Source organism: Mesocricetus auratus, unplaced genomic scaffold (assembly GCF_017639785.1).
Source record: "Mesocricetus auratus isolate SY011 unplaced genomic scaffold, BCM_Maur_2.0 Super-Scaffold_100004, whole genome shotgun sequence".
NCBI lineage: Eukaryota > Metazoa > Chordata > Mammalia > Rodentia > Cricetidae > Mesocricetus > Mesocricetus auratus.
Window position 1 is genome coordinate 71,840,008 of NW_024429189.1, and position 21,845 is coordinate 71,861,852.

The window sequence follows — 21,845 nt, forward strand, 5'->3', positions numbered from 1 at the left end:
TCCAAAATATACAAAGAACCCAAGAAACTACTCACCAAAACACCAAAGGATCCAATTAAAAAGTGGATTAAATAGAGAATTCTCAATAGAGGAGTCTAAAATGGTTAAAAGACACATAAGAAAGTGCTCAACATCCTTAGCCACCAGGTAAATGCAAATCAAAACAATTCTGAGATACCATCTTACTCCTGTCAGAATGGCTAAAATCAAAAACATCAATGACAGTTTATGCTGGAGAGGATGTGGAGAAAGGGGAACACTCCTCCACTGCTGGTGGGAGTGCAAACTCGTACAGTCACTTTGGAAATCAGTATGGAGATTCCTCAGGAAAATGGAAATCAGTCCAGCAATCCCACTCTTAGGCATAAACCCAAAAGATGCACATTCATAAACAAGGACATCTGTTCAACCATGTTCATAGCAGCATTATTTTCAATTGCCAGAACCTGGAAGCAACCTAGATGCCCCTCAACTGAAGAATGGATGGAGAAAATGTGGTACTACTTAGCAGAAAAAAAACAATGGAATCTTGAAATTTGCAGGCAAATGGATGGAATTAGAAGAAACCATCCTGAGCGAGGCAACTCAGTCACAAAAAGACAAACATGGTATGTACTCACTCATATATGGATTTTAGACATTGAGCAAAGGAGTACCAGCCTACAGTCCACATCGCCAGAGAAGCTAGGAAACAAGGACCCTAAGAGAGACAGACATATATGGTCCCCTGGAGAAAGGGAAAAGAACAAGATCTCCTGAGCTAACTGGGAGAGTTGGGGGAAGGGAGAGGGAGTTAGAAGAAAGAGAAGGGGAGAAGAGGAGGGGAGAGGAGGACAGGTAGGAGCAGGAAGATCGAGTCAGGGGAAGATTAGAGGAGAGCAAGGAAAGAATATCATAATAGAGGGAGCCATTATAGGCTTAAAGAGAAATCTGGCACTGGAGAAATGTCCAGAGATCTACAAGGATGACCCCAACTAATAATCTAAGCAATAGTCGGGAGGCTACCTTAAATGCCCTTCTCCAATAATGAGATTGATGACTACCTTATATGCCATCCTAGAGCCTTTATCTAGTAGTTGATGGAAGCAGAAGCAGACACCCACAGCTAAACACTGAGCAGAACTCCTGGAATCCAGTTGTAGAGAGGGAGGAATGATGAACAAAGGGGTCAAGACCAGGTTGGAGAAACCCACAGAAAACAGCTGACCTGAACAAGGGGTTGCTCATGAACCCCAGACTGATAGCTGGGAAACCAGCATAGGACTGTTCCAGACACCCTGAACATGGATGTCAGTTTGGAGGTCTCATTAATCTATGGGGCCTCTGATAGTGGATCAGTATTTATCCCTAGTACACGAATGGACTTTGGGAGCCCACTTCACATAGAGGGACGCTCTCTCAGCCTGAACACACGGGGGAGGGTCTAGGCACTGCTCCAAATGATATGACAGACTTTGTAGATCTCCCATGGAAGACCTCACCCCTCCTGGGGAGCAGAAAGGGTATAAAATAGGGGGATGGTGAGGGGCAGGGGAGGAGGGGAGGGAGAAGGAACTTGGATTGACATGTAAAAGAAGCTTGTTTCTAATTTAAAATTAAAAATGGAAAAAAAGAACTGTCTTAATTTTTTAAAGTTCATATTATACATTTTGTATGAAATATTACTTAGTGACAAGGATCTCAGTGAAAGCTTACAACACTGAAGTCAGAACCTTTGAGATAATGATGGCTTCTGGTCCTTGTCTGTCCTTCTGGTCAGCCTATCACACTGGTGATGAATCCAGCCCTTTCCTAACTCAGCAGCACTCAGAGCCACTCATAGTCCACCAAATCCTCTCAGATTTTGCTGCTATAGTTGTTGTTTTGAGACAGGGTCTCACTCTGGGGCACTGGCTGACCTGTAACTTACTATATAGTGGGATTCAATGTGTGGCATAGATCCACAGACGACCTAGCGTGTGTCTGTGAGGTGTCAGACCCTGGAGTTACAGACAGCTGTGAACTGTCACATTGGTGCTGGGAGCTGTATATGAGTTTTCTGGAAGAACAGCCAGTGCTGCTAACCATTGAGCCATCTCTCCAGCCCTGAAATAAGGCTCTAAGGACACAAAAACAGGGCAAACGTAGCTTCCTACTCTCTCAGGCTCACGCCAGCAGCAATGCAGAGACCCATCTCCCACAGCTGCCTGCAACATGGAGCCAGCTGCCAAATTCCATGAGCTAAGCAGTGTGGTGGATCCCGAAGTCTCTCACATGAGCTGCAGGACAGAGAGGCTTCTCCTAGTCACTGCCTGCAGGCTTCACAACTCCACCAGCATGATGCATTGCGGGTTTAGGGTTTTTGCTCATGCAGACAGAAAAGGTTACAGATACACAGTAAAGACAGATTCAGCCAGAAAAAAAAAATAATACCCAAAACCTCTAAATGGGGTACAGTGTGTTTTAAACTATATGTAGGCTTGGGAGAGAAAAGAAAAAGGGGCAGAAAAGGTCCTTAAACAAAGAAATAGAGTAATACAAATATAAGTCATGTAAAGATGGGAAATACACAGACAGTCTAGATTCTGTATGTGACTGTGTTGTTTTTGAATATTTTGGCTGTAACAGACACTGGATTATGAAAGCTGCTAGATTCAACCAACAATTTAGGTCAAAGGATACGTTATTTTGGGGGAGAAGCTAAGTTTTTATTTCCACAGGAAATGAGAGGCTATGGCTTCATTCTGGGTTAAAGAAAATCTGGTTTGATTGAGGAAGGTCCCCTGATATCCTAACTACAGAAATAAGCCTAGAAGAACTACAAGACACGTGATGTATATTTTACCTGCTCAAACACATAACAAAAACTCATACTTGAGTGACTTGTGTACAATGCACAGTCTATGCTTGTATTAATGTAGATATATATGTTGCCTTTAAAAATTGAAGTCTTTTCAGAGCAGAGGGACAGACACCAATGGGAATGGATGACTCAGGTCAGCCAGCATTTACAACAGCTTCAAGGCGTCTACCTGAGATAAGCTAGTCTCACAGAATACTCCACCCAAGACCTAACAATAATCCTAAATTTTCTCAGGATTCCTCAAAAGATGTCAATGCTCCCAAACAATAGGAAGTAGTCTAAAGAACTATGCCCACATTCCCCAAAAACTGGCTATGGATGTTTGTTATCATTTAAGGGGGGTGGTTACAAGCTGTTATTGGTAATGGTCAGGAAAGCTAGACAAAAGAGATTAGATTAAAGGATCTCTTTCTGAAAAGAAAAGGGGGATATAGAAATGATAGTATAAAAGGTAGATTATTGAATCTACTTTTAAACCAAAGAAACAACTACTAGTCTTAAATATTTTACATTGGTATGGATTTTTATATATTGATACAAATTTAAAGTTAATTTTGTTATACGGTGTGTATGTTTCTATTTTTTGGGTTATTATACTTATGCAGCTCATGTTAAAATGTAATGTATAATTAAGAAATACAGGTTAGTAGTTAATCTATAATAATCAAACTTTTAGTCATTATTAGGTAGTTTTGCAAGGTTAAACAGATATATGTAGACAGGTAGATGGTCTTCAAATACTTCAAAGACCTACAGAATATGACATTTAATATGTTTAATAACCTAAGGCTTTTCAAGACAGCGAGACATGTCTGCTCCTGGCAACACCAATCTACTTCAGAAAAGATAATGGCCATTGAAGAAACTCGGTATGGAGTTTATTTTCTTTATGGCAAAAGCAAGCCATATGGGCAAAGAAACTGCCCTTGCTTCAAATGCTGACAGTAATACTGTCCAAAATGGGCCAGCAGGATGCAAAAAAAGGTGACTGCCAAACTTTGCCAAGACAAGGTAGGACAATCCTTAAAATTTCCTGCTTTTTAGAAAAGCAGGAATCTATCAGATACACTAGGCTTGTGGGCCAAAGATGGATGCCCCAACATTACAGAACTTTGGGTAACTGTCTAGGCAGCCAGATGTTCCTATTGTTAAGTAGGCTTACACCCAGAAGGGGTCTTTGATAGAGTTAAAGACTAAACAGTTAAATGTATAGTTTTCCTTAGTTATGATAGAAAGCAAATTAGGCATTAAACTTCAGACTCAACAAGATAAAATAGATAATATTTTCTCTAATTTTGCCAAATACAAATAGACTGGATATTGTAACTGTAATTCTTATTTGATAACTGTTTTTGTTGTACATACTTTTACTATGTTAAAGTTAAAACCTTCCTTTTTAATTAGACAAAAAGGGGAAAATACTGTGGAATAACCCTCTATATATTGTGTGACTGACTATATGTTGCTGTGATTGGTTTAATAAGCAAGCTGACTATCCAGAAGGATAAAGGATAAAGTTAGGTGGAAAAGTCAAGCTGAGAATTATGGGATAAGAAGGGTGGAGTCAGAGGATTCACCAGACAGTCGGAGAACAAGTCAGACACACAAAATGGGATAGAAGTAAAAGTCACAAGCCTGGGGGCAGCACATAGATTAATAGAGATGGATTAAGTTGTAAGAGCTAGTTAGTAAAAAGTCTGAGCTATTGGCCACGCATTTATAGTTTATATTAAGTCTCTGAGTCAGTTATTTGGGAGCAGGTGGTTGGGACAGGAAAACTCTGCCTACAATGTTGAGTAGGCTAACCTGGAACTCACAAAGCCCCCTGCCTCTATCTCCTGAGTGGGGAGGAGCCTAGTCCTTTCAGTTTTCTTCTGAAGGCCTGTCCTCCAGCCCCCCTCTCCTGTTTTGTTTTTTGGGGCAACACAAGGTGTTCTTGGAAGAGGAACATCAATTGAGAAAATGCCTCCATCAGATTGCCTGCAGGCATGTCTGTCGGCATTTGCTTCTCTCTCTCTAGTCTCAAACTCAGAGATTGCTTGCCTCTGCTTCCTAAGTGCTAGGATTAAAGCTGCACCACCACCCCTGGTCATTTTCTTGATTAATAATTGATGTCGGATACCCTAGCAAAGTGTGAGTGGTGCCACCCTGAGATGTAGTCTTGGGCTACACAAGAAAGCAGGGTGAGTAAGCATGGAGAGCAGGCCAATAAGCAACATTCTTCCATGAGTAAGCACAGAGAACAGGCCAATAAGCAACATTCTTCCATGAGTAAGCACAGAGAACAGGCCAATAAGCAACATTCTTCCATGAGTAAGCACGGAGAGCTGGCCAATAAGCAACATTCTTCCATGAGTAAGCACAGAGAACAGGCCAATAAGCAACATTCTTCCATGGCTTTTGCTTCAGTGCCTTCCAAGTCCCTCCCTGTCCTGACTTCCCTCAATGATGGAGTGTGATCTGACAGTTCTAAGAAGAACTACGTCCCCGTCCTGCCCAAGATGTTTTTGGTCATGGTGTTTCATCACAGCAACAGAAAGAAACTAAGAAACCCTCTGAGAGACTGTCCCCCAAACGTACCCACGATCCTGCGAATGGGGTCGTCAGGACTGGCCAGGGCCTGGATCTGGCCCTTGAGCGCAGTCTCCTTGTTGATGGAGAATGGGGGGGATCCACACAGGGAGAGGCAGCTGCTCACCTCCAGGCACACTTTCTCCCCAATGGAAGTCAGAGTATCCTCCAGATTGAAGGAACTAGAACAGAGAAGGGAAAGGGCAGCCAGGAGAACAAAGGCCTCATGAGTACAAAGTGCCCAACCCCTGTCCTATCCTGGCAAGAGAGATAGCACTGACTTTGTGGGGACTTGTGGCTCTCTTCCCTGTTCCCTCACCTCCTAGGCTGTGCATCTCTGTCTAATCATACCAAGGTGGCTTTCTGTTTGTTTGTTGACAGGGTTTCATGTAACTCAGGTTGGTCTAGAACTTACTATACAGCTGAATATAGTAATGCCCTTGCCTCTACTTCCCAAGTTCAGGGATTAGAGCTGTGCGATACCACACCAGGTTTTATAGCACTGGGGATGAGGGCTCCGTGTATGTTAGACTCATGCATGTTAGGCATGTACTCATCAACAGAGCTATAGCCTTAGGCCTCAGAGCACAAAGTCTCCCTCGTGCCTATGTGACAAAGTAAGCATGGGACTGACTTTTAGCTTCAAACACCTCAAAGGAACACACAGAAACCAGAAATTTGGGACAAGAACGGGGATAGAACCCTTCTCATTGAGTATTCCTTTCTTTGCATGTTGGGTTTTTGCTGTAGTTGTTTTGTTGGGTTTTTTTTATCATGTTGGAGATCAAGCCCCAAACCTCATTCTTGGTAAGCACTTTGCCAACTGTGGTAAATCCCCAGCCCTTCTCAGCTGCTTTGTTTTGGTTTTTGTTGTTGTTGTTGTTTTGTTTGTTTGAAACAGGATCTCAGGTAGCTGAGGCTAGCCATGAAGTCCTGGTCCTCCTGTTTTACCTTTCAGGTGCTGGAATCACAGGTGTCCACACCATGACTAGCTTACAATAGATATTTTTAGAAGAAACAATCCACAGGGGAAAACAAGAACCCTTGATTCCTTGGGAATAGCTGTGAGACAGACTCCTGCTGGTAAGGGCCCATGAGAATGTTTTCTTTTCTTTTCAGCTCACAGCTGCTGTTAGTAACTATTCACACACGGTGTAACTGCAAAGCAACAGTCTCAGGGTGCTACAGGGCTTCTGGGAATTAACGAGCAAGGCCCCAGACTCACTGCTGCAGCTCTGTACAGCCAGAGTAGCCAGGGCTCCCATGGACGTCTGATCTGGCAGGAAATGGAGGGGACAGTCCAAGGCTGGACCTGGGCACTAGCATCAGGCCTATTGACCACAGCCACACATTGTACAGACTCAGCAGGACAATCCTTCCTTTTGTAAGGATGATATGGTGGTCTCAATAAGAATGGCCTCCATTGTCAGGTAGTGGTAGCACACACCTTTAATCCCAGCACTTGGGAGGCAGAGGCAGGTAGATCTCTGTGACTTTGAGGCCAGCCTGGTCTAAAGACCAAGTTCCAGGACAACCTGGGCTGTTACACAGAGAAACCCTGTCCCAGAAAAAAAAAAAAAAAAACAACCAACTAACCAACCAACAACAAAGTATGGCCTCCATGGACTTTAATATGAATGCTTAGGGAGTAGCAGTGGAATATGTGGTCTTGTTGAAGTAGGTGTGGATTTGATGGAGGATTGTCCCTAGGGGTGGGCTCTGAGGTTTCAAATGCACAAGCCAGGTCCACTGGCTCCCTCTCTTCCTGCTGCCTGTGGATCCAGATATAGAACTCTTGGCTATTTCTCCTGCACTATGTTTGCTTACATGCTACCACGGTTACCACCCCCCCACACACATTGTGACAAAGAACTGAACCTCTGAACTGTAAGCCAGTCCCAATTAAAGGTTTTCCTTTGTAAGAGTTGCCATGGTCATGTCTCTTCACAGAACCCTGAACCCTGACTTAGGCAGGTGAGGTCAGGGCTGGGGTTCCCTCTGAGAGTCTCTGCTTGGTCAGACACAGGGCTTACTAGAACTATTCAAACACCTCCTCTCCCATGTGCTGTGACTCATGGGAGTCATGTACCGGCTGTGTTGGGGAAGCACCTTCTAGACATTTCACAATGTGAGGCTTGACACATGATAAAATGACACATTCACAGCAGGCACGGATATCTTACCAGGTCTATGCAAAGGGCAGAGAGGTGATGGGTGGGCCCCTGAGGGGTAAAGTTTATTTCTCCTGTGATCTTTCTCTCCCAAGACCCACAGCTGGAGAAACTGGCTATCCTGGGGGCCAAGGCATAGGTTACACTGCTTTCTTTAAGGTTGTGGTTTTTACTGCTAGTTGGTAGAGAAAGCAATTCAGTGGGTGGAAGACCGTGGGGCGTTTTGTCTGTCAGCTGGTAAGACTAGGCTAGAAAAAGAGGTTAAACATAGGGTAAATTCCAGCTCTAGAAAGTCTACTTCAATTCCACCAGTGTGTTTGAGTGTACTAGGCATGGTAGAAACCAAATTGCTCACCGTGGGCCCTGAGCGCAGACATTTAAAACCACAGCCCTAGAGCCTTGTTAAGTGTATAGTTCCCTGTAACTTGGACATGACAGCCATGACTAAACGCAAAGTCTTTTTCTAAGCTCCTAACGGCCCTACACTGGAAACTCCCATGGTACACTACAGTTCCATCCACAGTAGAGCCCAGACACTTACGGCAGATGCATGTCCATTAGCAGAATCTTCACTGTCATCTTGAGTTTCTCGGCAAAGTCAGCCTGGCCAGAAATTCCAGGTGTGGCGCTGCTGAGTGTGACAAGCAGCACAGCCCCCAGGATGGCTAGCTGCTCCAGCTGCAGCTGCAGCTCTTGGAAACGAGACTGGTCCATCAAAACGGTCTGCAATGAACACACACGTCACTGCCAGGCAGAGACTCAAGCTGGCCAGCAGAGGGCAGTGGCGCCATACCTCCACCTGCTCTGTGGTGCGCTTTCAGATTTCCGGGATTCCTTTCAGAGCTGGCAGAGCACTAAGCATCATCAGCTGAGGCAGGCCTGGATATAAATCCAGACTCGACTCCTTCACAGCAGTGCGACCTCAGGAAAGTCTCCTTTACTCTCCGAGGCTATGCAAAAAGGGGTTCTCTTTGTACAGCTGCTGGAAAGATGAAGGAAGCTGAGCAGGAGGGAGTGGCTGAGAGCCACAGCGATGGGACGGAAAGGGAAAGAAGACGGAGCTAGAGTGGTCAGTGCTTTCCCATGTATCCAGGACTGACGTTCCCAGACTTGAAAGGAAGCATCCAAGTCCTGTGACCCCACCTTTGTCCCCCACAAACCAGGAAGTCACCCGTGCTGAGTCACCCATGCTGATAGAGGGGAGGGGCTCCTTGAAGCAGAGCTTACAATTATTCATCTTAGTTCACACAACACAAAGACTCGAGCACTGGGCAAGCTGGGCACGGTGGCTCAGCCCATAAACTCCACCCCTCCACCCACCCACAAACACGCTCAGAAGGGTGAGTCAGGAGAATTGCTCTATGTCTCAGCCCAGTCTGGGATTCGAAGTGACACCCTGTCTCAGAATACCAAACAATAACAACAGCCTCAGGTAAGGAGATTAAAAACAATAAAAAATGACAACCTGCACAGAACTGATGACCACACAAAGCCACCTGAAGGTGGACTGTCTGTCTCTCACGTTAAAGAACCAGTCTTTCCCTGCCAGAAACCCCACTGTTTAGAACCCAGGTCTTACTCTTCCAGCGTAGACCACTGTTACAGAACCCAGGTCCCACCCACAGGAGACTGCAGAGGGTTAGGGAAGAGTAGCAGGATGGTTAAGTACATGTTGACTTAGTTAAGAGATTTTTGATTGTTTTCTTTCCTTTTGGGGGCCTGGGGGATTTGGAGACCATATAGCTCTAGCTGTCCAGGAGCTTGCTAATGTAGACCAGGCTGGCCCTGGACTCACAGAGATCCACCTACCTCTGTCTCCAGAGCTCTGGGATTAAAAGTGCACCATCCATGCCTGGCTCAGATCTGAGTTTTTACAGGTTAATCAAACAAGCTTTAGGAACCCGCTTTGCTGTAAGAAGCTAATCAAGACAATTTAGGGTCAAATCAGATGGGGTGGACTATGTTTGTAATCCTAGCACTAGAGAGGCTGAGGCAGGAGGATCAACAAGAGTTTGAGGCTAGCCTAGGCTATAATGTTAATAAACAAAAACAAAAGAAATGGAGTCAAAGCCCAAACTTTCTATGAGATAAAACTCTCTCTAAAGACTACCAGTCCTCATTCATGAACAGCTCTGCTATTTTCCAGTGGTCCCTTTCCATCTCACTGTTAATGTGACCGTGATGTCACTTGACTTTGGCAGGACCTGACTTCAGGATGGGAAAGATCTCCAAGGCTGAATGCCAAGAACAGATGTGCTGTCCCAGTGAAAACCAACCGAAACTTTCACGCTGCTCCCAACAAGTCAGCACCACCCTTATGTCCCCTATGTACCTGCAGGGCACTCATCGGCAAGAAGAGAAGCTTACAGGTTTTGAAAGGAAAAATAAGGAACATGAGAGAGATTTACAGAAGCTGCAGAAGCTAAGGCTGGAAATAGGAACAAGCACCCTCAAAGGAGACTGAGGAAACCACATACCAGATTAGTTACTGCCAGAAAATGGGGAATCCCTCACTAGTTATCCCCTTGAATGACTATAGCAACTAGAAGAGCTTACAAAAAACACAGGAAAACCAAAACACTGCTCATTGTGGATGGGGCAGAAGTTTTGTAGGTCGAGCTGTGAAGCAATACCAGTTTTGTCGTTTTCATTTGTTTTGTTTTATCAAGACGAATAAAAACAGTATAGAAAGTCCAGCAACACAACCAGGCAGCACCGCACACAGCTGGTGTGGCCGGGAGGGCAGCTGAGCAGTTTTTCAAAGTGGTATGCCTGGGGGATACCCAGTAATTGCAACCCTGCACACAGCTAGAGGGCTGAAGCCATACACTCGCACAGGACAGCACAGATATTCAGGAAAGCAGAATGTGCAATGGCCAAAGTGGAGACAGTCACAGCGCTAGCTGAGAAGGAAAGGAAATGCAGTGTGCACACACAGCTGGGTACTGACACAGCCGCGTACCTGCGCCTGAAGACAACACGAAAGCAAGCCAGCACAAAGATTCCATGCTAAGCAACTGCACAGGCTGGGCCTGTTATCATAGCACTTGGTAGGCTGAGACTGGGAGTTCAAGGCCAATCTGGGCTACATGAGACCCTGTCAGAAAAAGTCAAAACAAAGAAATAAGAAGTAAAGTCTCATGGTGATCAAATACATAGACTTGCAGTAACATGGTGGAAGCTACGGAGGAATTATGTCCATAACCAAAATATAGAACCAATCTAGATGACTAACAACAGAGGAGGGGATAAAGAAAATGTGTTCCACATACACAGGGACATTTCATTCATCCATAAAGAATAAAATTAGCCTGGCATGTAGCTCAAACCTGTAATCCCAGCATTCAGGAAGCATCATCAAGTAGATCTTTGTGAGTCCAAAGCCAGCCTGGACTATGTGGTCCAGGTCACCCAGCACTACAGCACTACACAGTGAGAGAGAGGAACAATCTACATTGAGAGGTGTGTGTGTGGTGTGTGTGTGTGTGAATGACATAAAAGCCAAAGGGAGACTGTTGAGGGAGGGAGGGGCTTAAAAGGAAAGAAATCGCTGGGCATGGTATTCACATCTTTGATCTCAGCACTAGGAGGCAGAGACAGGCGGATCTCTGAGTTCCAGGCCAGGCTGGTTTACACAGTTAGCTCCAGGACAGCTACAGGTACATAGAGAACCTGCCTCAGAGAGAGAGGGGCGGGATGGAAAGGGGAACAAGAGAGAATAATGGAGGGAGGGGAAAGAAGACAGTCCTGCATGTTCTCCATATGTAGAATGTATAGACACACAGACGGGGATTACTTGGAGACAGGGGACAAGCAGAAGAGAGAGAGAAGGGATGGGGTGAATGTGAGCAAAGTACAGTAACATACATGAAAATTTCACAGTGAAACCCATTATTTTGTACACTGAAACATTCATAAAGAAGTAATTACACTTTTAAACGAAAAGAAGGTGTTTTTGGTCTGGTTTGTGGCAGAATACTACAATTCTTTGAGAAAACACAAAGTCCGAATGGTTAAATGCCAGCAGCACCTACCTCAGGGAAGGGTCTCTGGAAGTGGTCCCACTTGAGAAGCTTCAGGTAGGCATAATTCTGTATAGAGACCGGGGTCAGCACTGGAGCATCCCCAGAGCCAGCAGCCCCTCCCCCAGCCGGCAGGGCATGTTTGTACTTCTGAGTTAAAAGGTCATTGGAGGCCTCCTCCAGCCACTGGGTGACAAAGTCCAGGGAGTCTGTGGAAAACAGGGCTACAGTCATCACCCGACACTTACAGGGACACTTCTTGGAATTACCTTAAGGAAGATCGTTCCTACAGTGAAACTCAGGATAGAGATTGAACTTTGGAATCCACAGCACTCAATCCAGATCACAGTATTGCTAGCTTCGTGACCTCAGACATGTCTATCTGAACAGAAGGTGGTGGCACACGCCTTTAATCCTAGCACTTGGGAGGCAGAGGCAGGTGGATCCCTGTGGGTTTGAGGCCAACCTGGTCTACTACAAAGCAAGTTCTAGGACAGCCATGGCTGTTACACAGAAAAACCTTGTCTTGACAAACAAAGACAAAGGCTGGAAAGATGGCTCAGTGGATAAGAGCACTGACTGTTCTTCCAGAGGACCTGAGTTCAATTCCCAGGAACCACATGGTGGCTCACAACCATCTATAATAAGATCTGGTGCCCTCTTCTGACCTGCAGGAGTAAATGCACACAGAACACTGTATACATAATAAGTAAATCTTTTTGATGTTGTTTTGTTTTTTGTTTTTCGAGACAGGGTTTCTCTATATTGTTTTAGAGGCTGTCCTGGAACTCACTCTGTAGACCAGGCTGGCCTCGAACTCACAGAGATCCACCTGCCTCTGCCTCCTGAGTGCTGGGATTAAAGGTGTGCACCACCAACGCCCAGCAATAAGTAAATCTTAAAAAAAACAACAACAACAAAAAAGCTTCACAGGCTGTCAGAGCTCACTAGCTAGGTCTTGCCCCTTCCTTCTTATTCACCTCTCTAGAAGCTGGAGTCCCCTGTATATCGAAACATACACTGGGGGTTTACATACCAGTCAGGATCACACACACACACACACACACACACACACACACTCACATACACACTCACACACTCACATACACACACCACACACATAGTACATACCAGTCAGGATCACACACACACACACACAGTATACTCACACACCTCACACACACACACACATACACACACAGTACACACACACTCACCCACATACCAGTCAGGATCTCACACACACACACACATACATACTCTCACACACACCTCACACACACCACACACACACATACTCACACACACCACACACACACACACACTCACACACACTCACACACATACACATACACACATAGTACACACACACACTCACACACATACACACACACATACACACACTGTATACTCACACACCTCACACACACATACACACTCTCACACACACTTCATACACACCACACACACATACACACACATACACATAGTACACACACACACTCACACACATACACACACACTCAGTCTTGTGTCTGGCGTGTAACTCATTGCATGGGGAGCACTGTCAGTGGGGCCCTTGGTGGCAGTCAGTGCCCATTATGCTCCTACTGTTTTCCTAAGCTGAGTAACACAGCAGGTCCTCCACATTCTGAGTAATAGCCCTGGTAGAGGCCTCTTTCAAACCACACAGGCAGCTAGCTGCCTATAGGGTTACAGTTGCTGTCGGCTCTTCCCAGGTGCCCGGCGCACCCCTACAGAGCTCTCCATTTGGTCCTGACCAAGTAGGCATCTTCCTATTCAGAATGGGTCTTTCACTGCCCCTGAGCTTCTGGTGCAGGACTCTACAACTTGTTAGCCTACGAGACCGTTTCTCCAGGTGCCTCCTGGTGGGTATGGCGCCTGATAGACTGAACGGTGTCAACCAATCTCCCACCACTTCTACTCTCCTCTTTCTCCTGGCCCCAAGCACACACCTGAGGCTGCAGGAATTAACTTTGGGGACACTGAATTAAACAGCCTGGTCAGGCAACAAGAGCTATTCAGGGTCAGCCATTTTCACCTCCTCCTCGGCAAAGCCGTGCTACACGAAATGCATCACACACTGCAAACACAGTCAGCTGTCTCCCTGCAGTCTTTTAAAAATGCCATTTTCTTCCCAGCAAAGGCAGGAAGACAGGCTGGGCTGCAGGACAAGACCTGGTCTCAAAACCAAAAACGAAGCCAGTGTGGTGGCGCCGCTGTGAACCCCGGCCCTAGTAAGGCAGTGCTGCCGGCTGGCCAGGGCTGCATGTATTTTCAGACCCTGACTCAAAACAAACAACAAACAAACAACAAGAAGGAGTAAAAATGACATTTCCTGGTTGTGAAAAAAGATTTATACAGAGAAAGAAGTTCCTTGTTGCTTCCATAAGCACGAGAAAAGTTAATTAAAAGAGATTTGTCGTGATTTTAAGATTAAGACCCAAAATATAATTTAACTGAAACTGGTATTTGGGAGGTGGGATATTTAATCTAGTAATCTTCATTCTTTTCATTTTTATTTTCATGTGCTACCCACACAGTTCTTGTTCATAGCTGAGTTTATTATTATTATTATTATTTTCTGATACTTAGCAGCGTCCCATGCTTTTCCTTCTTCAAGTTACAGGACTCACCCTCATATATTCTAGTCTTGAATTAGAAACAGTGGTTGGCTTTTGGGTTTTTTTGTTTGTTTGCTTGCTTGTTTTCTCTGTGCAGCTCTGGTTATCCTAATTCACTCTGTAGACCACCCTGGCCTCGAACTCAGAGATCCACCTGCCTCTGCCTCCCAAGCATTGAGATTAAGGGCGTGAGCTACCATCTGGCTCAGTTGTTAGTTTTTATGTAATGACAGGCTACAGCAGCTAAAATGCAACACAAACAGCACCAATGAGCATTAAACTTACTTGGATGCTTCTCCAACACCTCTTGAAACTTCTTTCTCTCGTATTCGACTGACTGCTGCATGAGGTGGGGCCTGATGCTGGTGATGGCAAAGTTGGCCATGTCTACTTTCATTAGGTCCAACACAGAAAATATTGCCCTGAAAAAAAGAGAAAAGATTCAGAAGCAGGCAGCAGTGACATAAGCATAGTTTAAAGGAAAAGAGATGTGTTTCATCTTAGAAAGGGCAGCAAAAGAAATCTGGAAAATCATGAGAAAATGAATTTGGGGGACTGGGAGATGGCTCAGTGGTTGAGAGTAAGTACTTCCTGCTCTTTCAGAGGACCTGTACTGGCTGATTTTGGGTCACCTGGACACAAGAGTCATCAGAGAAGTGGGAGCCTCAGCTGAGAAAATGCCTTCATTAAGATGTATAGACAGATATTTCTTTGGGCTGCCCTTTCACACACACACAAAATGACATGGAGATTTATTAATTTGAAAGTTCAGCCTTAGCTGTTTGTTGTTTTGTTTTTCAAGACAGGGTTTCTCTGTAGCTTTTGGAGCCTGTCCTGGAATTTGTCCTATAAACCAGGCTGGTTTTGAACTCACATAAGTTCACCTGCCTCTGCCTTTTGAGTGTTGGGATTAAAGGCATACACCACCACTACCCAGCCAGTTTATGCTTGCTTCCAACTAGCTCTTATAACTTAATTTACCACAACCCCACTTTTTTTTTTTTTTTTTTTTTTGAGACAGGGTTTCTCTGTAGCTTTGGAAGCTGTCTTGGAACTCGATCTGTAGACCAGGCTGGCCTCAAACTCACAGAGATCCACCTTCCACCTGTCTCTGCCTCCTGAGTTCTGGGATTAAAGGTGTGCACAACCACCGCCAGGCTAACCCCCATACTTTTTAATCTATGTTCTTCCCACGAGCTTGTTACCTCCTCCCCATTTTGCCCGTCCTGTTTCTTTACATCTGACTGGCATTGGCTGGTCACTCCACCTTTCATCTCCCTAGAGCTCTCTTTGTCCAGAAGTCCCTGCTATTCCTCCTGCCTAGCTATTGGCTTTTTATTATGGTACATCTTCATATGGTGTAAAGGAATATTCCACAACAAATATGGGCTGTAGTCAAGCCTGTAGGGCACTTAGTGATTGATGAGGGAGGGCTCTCAGTCCATTGTGGGTAGAGCCACCCCTGGGGTGAAGGTCTGGGGTCTACAAGAAAACAGGCTAAACAAGCCATGGGAAGCAAATAAGCAGTGAGCAGCACTCGTCCATGGCCTCTGCGTGAGCTCCTGCCCCCAGGTTCCTGCCCTGCTTGAGCTCCTATCCTCACTGCTTTTGATGATGAACTAACTGCTATATGGAACTGTGAGTGAAATAAACCTTTTCCTCCCCAAGTTGCCTTTGGTCAAGGTGTTTCATCAAAGCAATAGTAACCCTAAGATAAATTGTTACCAGGATCACGGGGGATTTCTATGACAGACCTGACCATGTTGTTTGGGGAGGATTGTGGAAGGACTTTGGAATTTTGGGCTAGAAAAGCCATTGAGTGTTCAAAGCTTAGTGGCCTTTTCTATGGGAGCTTGGGGAGATAAGAATGTTAAGAAGAGTGAAGACAATGGAAGCCTGTCTTGTGAAGTTCCAGAGGGAATTTGAGAGTCACTTAGACTCTATCAAGGCTGTTTGCTATTTTGAGTTGACAATCTGCAACTCTGCAACTCTGGTTACCTAGGGCAGAAGAAACAGCTGTGACTAACAAGAGACCAGAATTACTGAAGTAAAACCTTTGCTTTACTGGGGCAATTGATGCTGGTCAGCTGGAGCTAAGAAATTAGTGGTGATTAAGAAGAGACCAGCATCACTGAGGTGAAATCTGCTGGGAAGTATTCCCTTAATCAGTACACAAAAGCTGTGTTCCAGAGGCGGCCAAGGTTGTCCCTTTCCTGGGAGCTGAACTTGGTAATGTGTGAGAGTCCCCCAGGCGGTACTGGTTTTGAAGGCATGAAAGGGTCATGGAGAGCAGCTGAGGCTTGGCACTGTGAGAAGCCAGGAGAGGCCACTGGTGAAGGTGCAGCCTCCAGCAGTTAAAGGCACTGAATTGAACTGGTCATGCAGAGAAGTTGAGGTTTTGCACCATGAAGAGAACTCAGGAGAGTCTATTGGTGAAAGTGCAGCCCAGTTGCAGCCCAAGAACCCAGCATTTTGGAAATGTCAATACCATAGGCCAACCGCCAAGAACGGCAGCAGCCATGATGGAGTGGAGCCAGCCTGAGTCTAGAGGCAGAGGACAGAGCCTGAGAAATGGCCCAGGCTCTTTGGAGGAGCCCAAAATATCACGAATGAGGACACTGAATGAATTACACAGTGGGAATTTGGTTTTGCTTTGATCTGGTTGTGACTGTGGCCTGGTTCTTCCCTCTTGAAGTTAAGACATTATCTAACTTAATTTTGATTTCTGTAAGAACCCACAGTTGACAGATTTTGAGGGTTTTTTGTTTTTATTTTTCAAGACAGGGTTTCTCTGTGAAACAGTTCTGGCTGTTCTGGAACTAGCTGTATAGATCAGGCTGGCCTCAAACTCACGGAGATCCACCTGCCCCTGCCTCCCAAGTGCTGGGATCACAGGAATACACCACCACTGCCCAGACGATGAACCTGAACTTTCAAGGTGTTTGAATTTGTAAAAACTGTGGGACTTTTAGAGTTATTTATGTTTTATTTTATAATATTAACATTATTGTGCTGTCTTGAGGATAAATGAGGAAGAAAAGGTTCTGATAGAAAAATGATGTTTGTGTGTCAAACTGACAAGGGTCGGTTGTGCTGGCTAGTTTTATGTCAACTTGACACAAGCTAGAATCATGAGAGAGGAGGGACATTAGTTCAGTCCCCACCTATGCGGGTAGCTCTCTGGCCTCCACAGGCATTTGCACTCACATGCACATACCCACAGACAGACAAGCAGGCAGGCAGAAATATAGTTAAACAGAAGATAACAATCTTTTTCAAAAGTAAAACAAATTGGAAAACCAACACTTAACTAATGGCTTGAAAGACCGCAAAATTTGGCAAGCAGTGGTGGTGAACACGCTTTAATCCCAGCACTCCGGAGGCAGAGGCAAACAGATCTCTGTGAGTTCAAGGCCAGTCTGGTCTACAGAGATAGCTCTAGGAAAGCCAGCATGGTTACACAGAGACACTCTGTCTTAAAAAAAACTGCAATATTTTAAGGTGCTTTAAGCCCCCTTTCCTCATGCTCTGCTCCTCACATTTGACACTGCCTTTCCAGCCCTGAGTGTATTCTTTGGTTCTGGGTCAGGCCATCTGGCAGCCTGAGGAAGGGCAAGGCTCTTGACCAGAGCTGAAGCTCCTAGGCCTTCATGCTTACATAGGTTAGTCCAATTTCTAAGCAAAGAATGAAAATTAGCCAGGCAAGGTAGCATACTCCTTTAATCCCAGTGCTCTGAAGGCAGAGGCAGAAGAGAAGGGTCTTTGTAAATTTGAGGCCAGCCTGGTCTACAAGGTGAGTTTCAGGGTAGCCAGGGCTACACAGAGAAATCCTGTCCTGAAGAACCCAAGGCTCATGTTTAGATGTGGCCCTGCACAAAAGCAGGGATTGGATCAGATGTGTTCCCAGGCCCATGGCCCTCCAGAAGCACAGCCTTTCACTGAAGGCTCGTGGACAGGAAAGGATGCATTTGGAGGCACCCCTCCCCTCCTCTGTTCAACTCACTAATTCACAGCAGCCCACTTGTCCTGAGAGGCATGCTGTCGCTACGGGAAATATCCCCCATCAGCTCTCTAAGGCCACCCACAGGGAAGCAAAGGGCATCAGAAACTGCCCGTGGGCAGCAGCTGACTTACAGTAACCCTAAACATGCTCCTACAGTGCTTTCAAAAACCAGATTTCCTGATCTCTCTCTCTCTCTCTCTCTCTCTCTCTCTCTCTCTCTCTGCTATCTGCTGTGTTTATTTTACTAATCCATTCATTCATTCTAAGACAGCATATCACTATATGCCCCAAACTGTATTTGAACTCAAGATCCTACCTTAGACCCTTAGTGCTGGACTACAAGTGGCAGAACATTTCTGTGTTTTAGATGTTTTTTTAGAAACGTTTTTGAAATGACTGAGTCCCTAGACTTGAAATATAAATCTGCAAATAGGTTTTCAATTAGAGGTACTGTGAGAGACACATTCCATACCTGAAAAGAGGCACTATTTCCTTAATGTCCTTTAGTTTTTTAACTTCCTCATCTCGAGCAGGTGCACACAATGTCCCCATCATGCCAATAATGAATTCTGCCAACTTGGAAATGTCTAGAGCCCCATTCTCTGCTTCCTGTTTTATCAGCTCCAGATCCAAGACCTCAGTTATCTGGTTTCTTAGTCTGGTGTGACCAGGCAGCAAGAAAGACAGCAGAGTCTACAAGAGAGCACAGTAAGTTTCTTAGTCAGGCATCAGCCTTACTGTGCATAAAAGAGCTTATAACTATTCAAAAGTAAAGGATTCCCAACTGCGATTGTGACTGCACATAACAGATCTACAGACAAATGTACACATGAAGCATTTAGAATAGTTATCTAAGCCTTGTTCACATTCTAGCAATTGTCTGGGTGCAAGAAAAATCTGGGATTTTGTTGGTTTGTTTGTGTTTGTTTTTTGAGGTGGGGTCTTGCTATGCTGTCCAATCTGGCTATAAGCTAGAGACCCTTCTGCCTCAGCATGCCAAGTTCTAGAAACATGGGTATGCAATATCTTGTGTGGCTAAAAATGATTAATGATAAGCAAAAGAAAGGAAAGTTGCTGTGGAAGCCTGTGAGCCAACCACTGATTCCCATGACAATTCTTCAGTATGAATGGTAAAGCTACTTCAGAAAAAGTCCCTCCACCTACAGCCTTCTCTATCCCAAGGTACAATCACTTTTTGCCCAACATTAAATTGAATGTGTCCACATCTATTAAAAATTCATAAATACTCTATATTTCAATAATATAAGTTCTGTTGTCTCTAAGTAATATGAATGTTTTCTTTGTTGTATAAAAGTAGTACCCTCAAGTTATCATGGTTTGGTTGAAAAAGTGGTACTAAGTCAAAAGTACTCAATCCAAATTCCTTCAAATAACTTAACTCTGTGGCCCTCAATCTCTTTAGAGTCTTCTGGCATAGTATCACAGGCTGGATGAACACTCCCTAGGCACAATTCATTCTCTGTCTCACCTCTTTGATCTCTCCTACAAGTTTGATGGCATGGTCATATGTTGGGGGGTCTTCACTTAGCTGAACACTCAAGCAATCCCAGAATGCTTTATGTACAATCTCCTTTACTCTCTTCTCCAAGCTGAAGACAAGAAAAAATAAAAAGACAAATAAATATATATGATATAAGATATATATGTATATATATGAGTTTAAATCACTTTCAAAGTCATAAATTCTCTGGCTATAGGGTAACAAATCTTCAAAACCATGGGAACCAAGGAAAGATGTCCCAGACATAATCTGACAACACACTGTACCTACTTTGCCCTTTAAGAATGGATTTCACATCACTTAGTAGACAACATGAATCCAGTGACTAGCATATAACAATGCCATAAGCAGAGAAGACTAGAGGCGGGAGAGATGGCTTGGCAGCTGAGAGTATTTGTCGCTCTTGCAAAGAAGGTGGTGGATTTACTTCTCAGCACCCACGTGGTGGTTCAAAACCATCCATCCACAATTCCAGTTCCAGGATCTAGTACCCTCTTCTGACCTCTGTGGGAGTCAGGCATGCATGTGGTGTGCATACATAAATGCAGAAAAAAGCACTCATGTACATAAAAATTTTAATTTCTTAAAGACTGGAAAGTTCAGAGTTGCTAATTTTATTTTCTCTGACCTCAGCAAGTTCCTATGATGCATATATGTGAATACAGGTGCCCACAGAGGCCAGAGGTAATAGATCCCCCTGGAATGGAGTTACAGGTGATTGTACACTGGCCAGCATGGGTGTGTGGAACTGAACTCAAGTCTTCTTTCGAGAGCAGTAAGTACTCTTAATTACTGAGCCATCTCTCCAGCCTTCATCTTTTACTATTACTATCTTGCTTTGTTTTTGTCTTTTGAGAGAGGGACTCATATAGCCCTGGATGGCTTCTAACTTGCTACATAGCTGAGGATGACCTTGAACTCATCCTCCTGCCTCCACTTCCCAAGCCTTGGGATTACAGGCATGTGCCACCTCACCTGGCTTCCTTGTCTTCACATAGTTTAAAATCTGGCAAAAGATGCAAGTTAATAACAGCTACAGTACAATGACATAGTTACAAGGAAATGAATGAAACAATGCACTGGGCAAAAATGAAATAGCTAAATTCTAATAGGGAAAAGAAGGCATGAAGACATCCACAGACTTGTACCCTGAAGCATCATGGCTTTCAGCCCATGTTCACAACAGTCACGCCACACCTAGGAACATCTTTAGCACTGATGTACAAAGGCATCGAGGAAAAGCCATTACCAGAACTGGACATGCTCTAGTAAACAAGTTCACACACACGCACCTGCCTTCTGCTAATTCAACGGCTTTAATCCGGAAGTCTCCGTTTACTACAATTTCGTGTGCTAGAGCCATGTTGGTGACTCCTTTCGCTGTTTCTAGAAGTTCCTCTACAGTGACAAGCCGAGCAGGACTAGCTGTAACAGAAACCCAGTGTAAGAAGTCTATTAAGGCCGGGTGTTGGTGGGCACGCCTTTAATCCCAGCACTCGGGAAGCAGAGGCAGGCGGATCTCTGTGAGTTCGAGGCCAGCCTGGTCTACAGAGCGAGTTCCAGGACAGCCTCCAAAGCAATACAGAGAAGCCCTGTCTCGAGAAAAAAAAAAGTCTATTAAGCTAAGGCCTGCAATGGCAGCTGCAGGGATACCTATACCCCAACATTTCAAACAATAGGTTTAGCTTTTTTTTTTTTACCTAGAACCCTAAGAGTAACAAGCATTAATATAATACATAAAACATATGGCTCCCATTAAAACCACTCAATGAAAAGTAGTACAGTATATATTGAGATTGAAAACTTAAATTACAGGTTTTCATTGTCCAGTAAGCTGAAGGTTTATGTTCTGCCTCTTCTAACCCCAGTCCTTCCAAAAAGAAAAACACAGATTTACAATAATCTGGGTGTCAGTGAGATAACTCAATGGGTAAAGGGGCCTGCTGCCAAGGTTGTTGATTTGGGTTCAATCCCTGGAACCCACATGGTACACAGACAGAACTGACTCCTGCACGTTGTCCTCTGACCCCACGTGTGTACTGTGGCATGTGTGAGTCCATAAACACACA

At 44.7% G+C, this 21,845-nt stretch overlaps 1 protein-coding gene across 3 annotated transcripts in view; it reads right to left on the reverse strand.

Moving 5' to 3' along the window:
- Tcp11l1 (t-complex 11 like 1) overlaps window positions 1-21,845 on the reverse strand; it is a 36,747-nt gene that overhangs the window by 4,564 nt on the left and 10,338 nt on the right. For all 3 annotated transcript variants that reach the window (XM_005064832.4, XM_013121958.3, XM_021231358.2), the window contains 7 exons: window positions 21,069-21,201; window positions 19,744-19,864; window positions 18,727-18,947; window positions 14,537-14,673; window positions 11,619-11,815; window positions 8,126-8,307; window positions 5,423-5,595 (listed from right to left, as the gene is read on the reverse strand). In XM_005064832.4, the coding sequence (XP_005064889.1) occupies window positions 5,423-5,595; window positions 8,126-8,307; window positions 11,619-11,815; window positions 14,537-14,673; window positions 18,727-18,947; window positions 19,744-19,864; window positions 21,069-21,201 (1,164 nt within the window). The remainder of the gene's footprint in view (window positions 1-5,422; window positions 5,596-8,125; window positions 8,308-11,618; window positions 11,816-14,536; window positions 14,674-18,726; window positions 18,948-19,743; window positions 19,865-21,068; window positions 21,202-21,845) is intronic.